We start from the raw sequence: 7,638 nt of genomic DNA, 5'->3' as shown, positions 1-7,638 counted from the left end.
TAGAATTAGAACATTACAGCGCAGTACAGGCCGTTCGGCCCTCGATGTTGCGCCGACCTGTGAAACCATCTGACCTACACTATTCCATTTTTATCCATATGTCTATCCAATGTCCACTTAAATGCCCTTAAAGTTGGCGAATCTACTACTGCTGCAGGCAGGGCGTTCCACGCCCCTACTACTCTCTGTGTAAAGAAACTACCTCTCACATCTGTCCTATATCTATCACCCCTCAACTTGAAGCTATGTCCCCTCGTGTTTGCCATCACCATCCGAGGAAAAAGACGCTCACTATCCACCCTATCTAACCCTCTGATTATCTTGTATGTCTCTATTAAGTCACCTCTCCTCCTCCTTCTCTCTAACGAAAACAACCCCAAGTCCCTCAGCCTTTCCTCGTAAGACCCCAGAGTCTTTATGGACTGCAGTCACATGTGCGCCCAGACTGTGAAAGGACTTAATTCACATTCAGGCTCAGACAGAGTAAGGATGGGAATGACATATGGTTCCAGACTATGTAAATATTCGAAACATGCATTCTCCCAGACTAGGTAAGGACTGGAGTCACATGTCGCCTCGGGGTGGCTATAGACTGGAGTCACATGTGGTCCCAGGTTGGATAAATATAGAATCACACTTACACTCAGAGTCTCTAAGGACTGAGATCACATATGGTTACAGATGGGTGAGGGCAGGAGTCACATATAGCCGCACAGTCAGTGAGGACTAAAGTTGCACACATGTCCTGATTGCTGAACGACTTGATTCACATTTACTTCCACACTGGGTAAGGAATGAAGTCACAGATACGCCCAGACTTGTTAACGATTCCAGTCACACAGAGCCCCACGCTGGCTATGGACTGGAGTCACATGTAGTCCCAAATTGGGTATGGACTGGCCTCACCTAAATGTCCAGAATGGGGAAGGCTGGAGTCACATATCGTCCCAGAGCAGGTAAAGACTGGAGTCACATATAGGTCGAAACCAATTCGATAGTGCAGAGTTTCCCAGAGTTAAATTTATTCTTGAATGGGCAAGAAAGGAGCTATTGGCCTGAAAGTTTTCTTGACAGTGGCGCAAAATGGGTGGTATTGCATCGGACACCAGTTATATGCCCTGCCTTATATTACACTTAATGGTATTGAATATCAGTCCAGATGAATTTCTACACCTAGAATGTAAAATTGGTGTCTGAATCGCCCGGTTTGCCTCACCACCCAAGCTGAATTTCTATAGATGTTGCCCTTTTTTTTTCGGTGTCCAACAACATTGCAACAATGACACTAATTGCATTATGAATATTCCAATGAAAGGCATCCAAAAGCAACACAAGGAACATCTCCGGTCCAAAAACCAGAATCTGAGTAATGCCACCATCCGAGGAAAGGACAAAACAAAGACATTCTCCCTTGCTGATCGGTACACTGAACTTATAGTTATTTCCTCTCTCCGTGAACGGAGACTGGTGGAACACGAGCTCCTGGCCAGAGGGAAAGACCACGAGGAGTGGCAGCAGAAGTACATCAACAGCGACCTTGAGAAGATCCGCATTGATCAGTTATTCAGGAGCAGTTTCGGCCACACCAGCCTGTCTGGGACCTCAGTGGTGAGCGGGGTGGCAGGGATTGGGAAGACCACTATGGTGCAGAAGATGGTCCACGAATGGGCCCTGGGGACCATGTATACTCAGTTCCAATTTGTTTTTCATTTCACATTCCGAAACCTCAACTCCATAAAGGGGACCACATCTCTGAAAGAAATAGTGCTGGATTCCTACCCTTACTTAGAAAAGATACTTGGGGATATATGGATGAGGCCAGAATACCTACTCCTGGTGTTCGATGGATTAGACGAGTTCCAACACACGATTGATTTCACAGATCGTGCGACCAGGAAAGTATCTGAGACCAGCTGTACCGGGCCCGAGAGCAGATGTGAGGTGGCTGAGATTGTCCGCTGTCTAGTGCAGCAACAGGTGCTAAAAGGCTGCTCCGTGCTGGTCACAAGTCGGCCAACCGCTCTCAACTCATTGGAACAGGCCAATATCAACCTCTGGGCAGAGATCCTGGGCTTTCTGGCTGACGAAAGGAAAGACTATTTCAGAAGATTTTTCGGGAATGATGAGCTTGCCAGCAACGTCTTCAAATACGTGGAGGAGAACGAGATCCTGTACACCATGTGCTACAACCCTTCCTACTGCTGGATCATCTGCTCCACCTTGGGCCCGCTCTTCACTCAGCCAGAAGGGAAGAGACCACTCCCAAAAACTATCACCCAACTCTTTTCCAACTACGTTTACAACCTGTTGAAAAACCACCAGCGAGATGTAGAGGACCAGCGGGTGGAGTTACTCCGAATCGGGGAGTTGGCCTACCAAGGAGTTTCAAAAAGGGTCATTGTTTTCAATGAGGACCACTTCAGCCAAAATCAGCTGGAGCCCTCCAAATTCATCTCAGGATTTATGATGGAGATCCTAGAGAGGGATGACGCAGCAAAAAACACTGTGTACACGTTCCTCCACCTCACCATTCAGGAATTCTTGGCGGCCCTCGCTCACTACTTGACTCCGAGGCACCAGAATATGTTGGAGCTCCTTCACTGGGCTTTTAAGAAGGATGACGGTCGCTTTGAGATCTTTATTCGTTTCGTGGTGGGTCTTTCAACTCCCACTTCATCGCAACAGCTGGGAGAGATCCTGGGTCCTCTGTCTCACGGCACCACCTGTCAGGTGATAGACTGGTTGAAGGCCAACGTTCAGGCAGAGATCAAAAACATGGACAGGAGTGCGGGCAAGAGGCAGCTGCTGAACATATTCCACTACCTGTGCGAGTCTCAGAACAGAGCTTTGGCCCAGATGACCGTTGGGTCGGTGGAGCGACTGATCTTTGGGGACTCCATTCCACAGAAGGCACTGAGATTGAACCCATTGGATTGTGCTGTGCTATCCCACGTAGTGCAACTCTGCGAAACCATGGATGAGCTGAATTTGGAGAAATGCTACATTCAGGAAGAGGGGGTCAAGCGACTGGCTCCCGCCATCCACAAATTCAAAGTTCTGAGGTATTTATTAATGGGGATGAAATTGGACATGGGTGGGACGTAAAACAGGCGATTATCTATTGCTCAAATGTTATAGGCTCTACCTGACATTCAGTTCCCTTGACTACAGTACCTGCCTTCTTCTCTACCTGTTTTTCTTTCCAGGACACGGAAGCAGAAAGGGCCCAGACTAAGTTAGTTGGTCTCACCACGCTCAGTGCGTGAAGGGCCTAATCTACATTCCCAGCCTGTCCTGAGCTAGTTGTACTCGCCTGGGACACACACACACACACAAGCACACCCCTGACCTGCGTAAAAGTGGGTGAACCCAGCAGCTGCTGGGCTCAGCACACATGAATAGAGCTAGAAGGAGCTCCATTCAATCACCAGTCTGAGCTGAGTTAACCCCTCTCACACAGCGCTGGACTGAGCACACATGAATAGAGCTAGAAGGAGCTCCATTCAATCACCAGTCTGAGCTGAGTTAACCCCTCTCACACAGCGCTGGGCTGAGCACACATGAATAGAGCTAGAAGGAGCTCCATTCAATCACCAGTCTGAGCTGAGTTAACCCCTCTCACACAGCGCTGGACTGAGCACACATGAATAGAGCTAGAAGGAGCTCCATTCAATCACCAGTCTGAGCTGAGTTAACCCCTCTCACACAGCGCTGGGCTGAGCTCCAGACTCAGAGCAGGAAGGTCCAAATCTCAATCCCGGGCCAATGCTGCTCAGTAATTTCAACTGAGGCAGGCGGCATCAGAACAAATTCACACCTTTTAAACATCGAATTAACAGATAACTGACGAAATACCAGAATTACAATGCAAATTTTTATTTTAATTTTGTAATTTGACCCCATTTTTCGAAACGTTGCTTACATTTGTCACACATTGCAGTAATTCCCAACCGCAGTCTACTTCCTCATGGATATCAATCCCACTAGCACAGTTAAAGCTCTAAGTACAACTCCAATAGGACATGAGCTCCCTCCCTAACAGCACTGCGGGTGTACCAGCAGCACTGCAGGTGCACCTACCCCACATGGACTGCAGCGGTTCAAGAACACATCACACCACCACCTTCTCAAGTGCAATGATAGGGATGGGCAATAAATGCTGGCCTGGCCAGTGACACCCACATCCCAAGAAACAATCATGAAAGAAATGAGTTCCCTTCGAAAAATCTACAAGGGTTGTAAGTTTTAGCTCGTAGAGGGTGAAAATAAATATTCGATGGCGTTTCACCTATGTAGCTCGACTGCCGAGACCAATTTCACCCCCACAACTGGTGCCAGACAACTGAAGATTAACTAGCTGGTGTTTTGACCCTACCAGTTACCATGTGAAGGGTCTATACTTGACGTATAGGCCAACCACGTCTTGACTCAGTGAGGTTGCCACTTATGCATCACAGTTGTTGCTCAAGGGAAGAGCCAAGGTGGGATAGTACGAAGGTTCATCACAGACAGTAGGTTTTCAACACCGATTTCCAAGAGAGACACGGGTTGATAAATTTGTCTTTTTGCGGATAGCACTAGATGGGTGATAGCGCTCGGGGGCGTGGGGGGGGGGGGGGGGGTCGGTGGGGGGGAGGAGTGGAAAATGAGCGGCAAATTTGCCATTGCCCACCTTGTACTACAGCCCAAGAGGAACGTTTAACCCATTAGACATGGCAACCGAATGCAGAACCTGTGAAATGTTACGTTTTTCATGACGACAGAAATTGTTTTTCATGATTCATTTTCTACATTTCTTTATATGGGGATTATTTCAGCCGGAGGGTGGGTTGGAATTTAACAATAACAGAATACAACTGGTTTTTACTCCTCGCCTGATTTTACTCACCTTTGACTTCAGTAGAATAAAATTGGGCCGGATGTAAAAAGATTTGTCATAACACCATCAGTTTCCTGGTCAGGTGCTTAACTGGTTTCCAAGTTTAATGGTCTGTACTGGCACTTTTAAAAACCTCTCCAATTCGTCCCAAATCCCTCGCTCTTTTCCCAAACCAATGCAAATATTTGCCCTTCATGTATTTATCCTCTGCCCTTTCTGAAGGTTGTTATTGAATTTGCTTCCAGCCTAAGTGGAACCCAATTCATAACAATTTGCTGCGTAAAATGATAAAATAAAACCTCCTCATCTCTTTTTTTGTTGTCCATTGTTTAAATTTGCTGTCTTTTGCTTAGTGACCCTTACTCCGGTGGAAATAAATTGTCCTTATGAATCTATTAAACTACTTAATAGTTTTGAACAATTCATATCTCCCCGTCTTTCTGTACTCCACCAAGAAATATTTGAGAAGGTTTCCTTTAACGTGCAGGAGATTTTTTTTTATATGAAAGAAAGACTTTACCTTTCCTTATTAGTGACCTTTGTTTTTCTTGGTTGTCAGACTGAATCATAATAATATCGGAGACTCAGGAGTCAAACTTTTGTCTGCAACACTGAAACATCCGGACTGCAAAACGCAGAGATTGGAGTAAGTGACACTCCTGATTGACAACAAGTCGGGCGAGTCGGGAACCCACTTTACACCCACCCAATTTTACCATTGACTAATAGATGCCTGGCAGTCTAGGTTATAATAATTCTCTGTTCTGTTCTTATGTTGCAGTCCTGTTCATTATCTATATTGTGGTAATTGTTACAGCTGTACAGTAATCTGCTTAGACTCCACATGGAGTACTGTGTTCAGTTTTGGGCAGCAAATCACAGGAAGGATATCTTAGCAATGGAGGGGTTGCAGCACACTTTTTCATCAGAATGATACAAGGGCCAAAAGGGTAAAATTATGATTGCAGATTGTGCAGACCAGACTTCTGTTCGTTTGAGTATGGAAGGTCAAGTTGTGATCTAATCGAGGTGTTTAAAACAATGAAAGGATATAGTAGGGCAAATAGAAAGAAGCTAATTATTTTGGTGGGTGGAGTAAAGAACAAGGCAACATACTTTTAAAAATAGAAGTTAACCGTTTGTTCAAGTGTGATTTTAGAAAAAAGAATCTTCATCCAAAAAATGGGGGAAATCTGGAAGAGTCTCCCCCAAAAAGCTGTTGTGGCTGTGGCTCAAATGAAAATGTCAAAACTGGGATTGACTTAACATAAGTAGGTAAGGATATGAAAGGTTTAAGGAAACAAGGTGTGTCGATGGAGTCAACATACTGTTCAGCCATTACCTAGCTGAATAAAAAAGCACACAAGCTGCAGGGCTGAATGGCCTCCTCCTGTCCCTGTCTCCCTATGTTCCTTCCATTGTTCCGAATGTAAAATCTTACTGCCTATTCGAGCTGTATAAAATCCCGATTTTACATATTTATTTTAGATTGCAGGATAACAATCTAACAGCTGCTTGTATTGAGCATCTATGGTCAGCATTCAGTGTGAATCAATGTCTGACAATGCTGTACCTGGACGGAAATAAGTTCACAGATGAATGTGTTCCCAATCTGCGAAACCTCATATTGAGCTGTAAGAACATGGAACTGATTCAGTGAGTGCTGGTTAAATTATCAACAATATCAATCGTATTGTGAATAATGCTTTCTGTTATAAAATCATCTCGGTTACATATTCTTCTGGGGGTGGGGTTACAGGAATAAGGATGTATATGTAACATTTGCTAGATATTGTATCCCTCTCACTATATTCAGATCCATTGATTCATAGTGAGCAATTTGAACATAATATACCGGGACAGAATTCCAATGGATCAGGGTGAAACGCTGGTTATAAACCCCATCTAATATTGCTCTTGGTTAAATGCAGTGGACGGTAAAATTGGGTTGGATGTAAAATCAGCATTGTAGCCAATCAGGCCCATTACCCAGTTAAAATTGCCCACTGTCGAATTGAATTTCGGGCAGTGTTTAACCGTCCCCACGAACTTCCAACCCTGAGATTATTTGATCATCATCCATGTGTCAGCACTTTGACAGAGCTATAAAATTAGTTACATTTTCTCTGCTGCTCTAGATTCCTTTGCAGGTATATATACAATTGCTTATGGAAAGTGCTTTTCACACATTTGATTGAAATGTTATCAATGCTTCTGTTATTTTGGCCGAATGTATTAATTGTCTATTTATGTGTTCAGAATCTGGAGGAATCCGTTCGGTCCAGATGGACAGAAACAGCTCAGATCGCTGAGAGAATCTCGACCCGGATTGCGAGTGTTTGTGTGATTACAGGATCCAGGAAATGGTTGTTATTTGAATGTGTTAACAAAGCCGAAATTCTATTTTTTCTAACGTTCATGTTCAATATAATGAGAAACATGTGAGATTAAACAGAATGCAGAACACCACGTGCTGAATACCTGCAATAAAGTGGAAATGAATAATTGTACCGTACTCAAACCTGACAATAACACTGGAGTGTTACAGAACAGATTTGCTCCTGCAGGCTCCAAACTAGTCATCGTTATGCATGTATCAGGGAAGATAAGGATGCTGTAAGTTAGAGAGACGTAGAAAGAGGACAAACAGTAAAGATCTGCATTTAGATCGAGTCTTTAATTATCACTAGTCTTATTGAAGTGATTCTGAAATATATTTTGTGAGGAATTCACAGTGAAACTGAAGAAATGTTGGACGA

The 7,638-nt window shown here is 44.4% G+C and overlaps 1 protein-coding gene across 1 annotated transcript; it reads left to right on the top strand.

Moving 5' to 3' along the window:
• The first annotated feature begins 1,296 nt into the window (after positions 1–1,296).
• LOC137385239 (NACHT, LRR and PYD domains-containing protein 3-like) lies at positions 1,297–7,226 on the top strand. Its single transcript, XM_068060223.1, has 4 exons — positions 1,297–3,062; positions 5,439–5,525; positions 6,368–6,535; positions 7,139–7,226. The coding sequence occupies exons 1-4, from the start codon at positions 1,297–1,299 to the stop codon at positions 7,224–7,226; spliced, it is 2,109 nt and encodes a 702-aa protein (XP_067916324.1).
• Positions 7,227–7,638: the final 412 nt, after the last annotated feature.

The sequence above is a fragment of the Heterodontus francisci genome, chromosome 28 (genome assembly GCF_036365525.1).
Source record: "Heterodontus francisci isolate sHetFra1 chromosome 28, sHetFra1.hap1, whole genome shotgun sequence".
Classification (NCBI taxonomy): Eukaryota; Metazoa; Chordata; class Chondrichthyes; order Heterodontiformes; family Heterodontidae; genus Heterodontus; species Heterodontus francisci.
This window is presented reverse-complemented; position numbering and strand designations above follow the sequence as displayed.

What these genes read in the sequence shown, in the direction of transcription:
- LOC137385239 (XM_068060223.1), top strand. Translation starts at nt 1,297, where the DNA reads ATGAATATTCCAATGAAAGGCATCCAAAAGCAACACAAGGAACATCTC. An exon ending in CACAAATTCAAAGTTCTGAG is followed by an intron (nt 3,063 to 5,438) that starts GTATTTATTAAT and finishes CTTGGTTGTCAG; the next exon opens with ACTGAATCATAATAATATCG. An exon ending in AAGAACATGGAACTGATTCA is followed by an intron (nt 6,536 to 7,138) that starts GTGAGTGCTGGT and finishes TTATGTGTTCAG; the next exon opens with AATCTGGAGGAATCCGTTCG.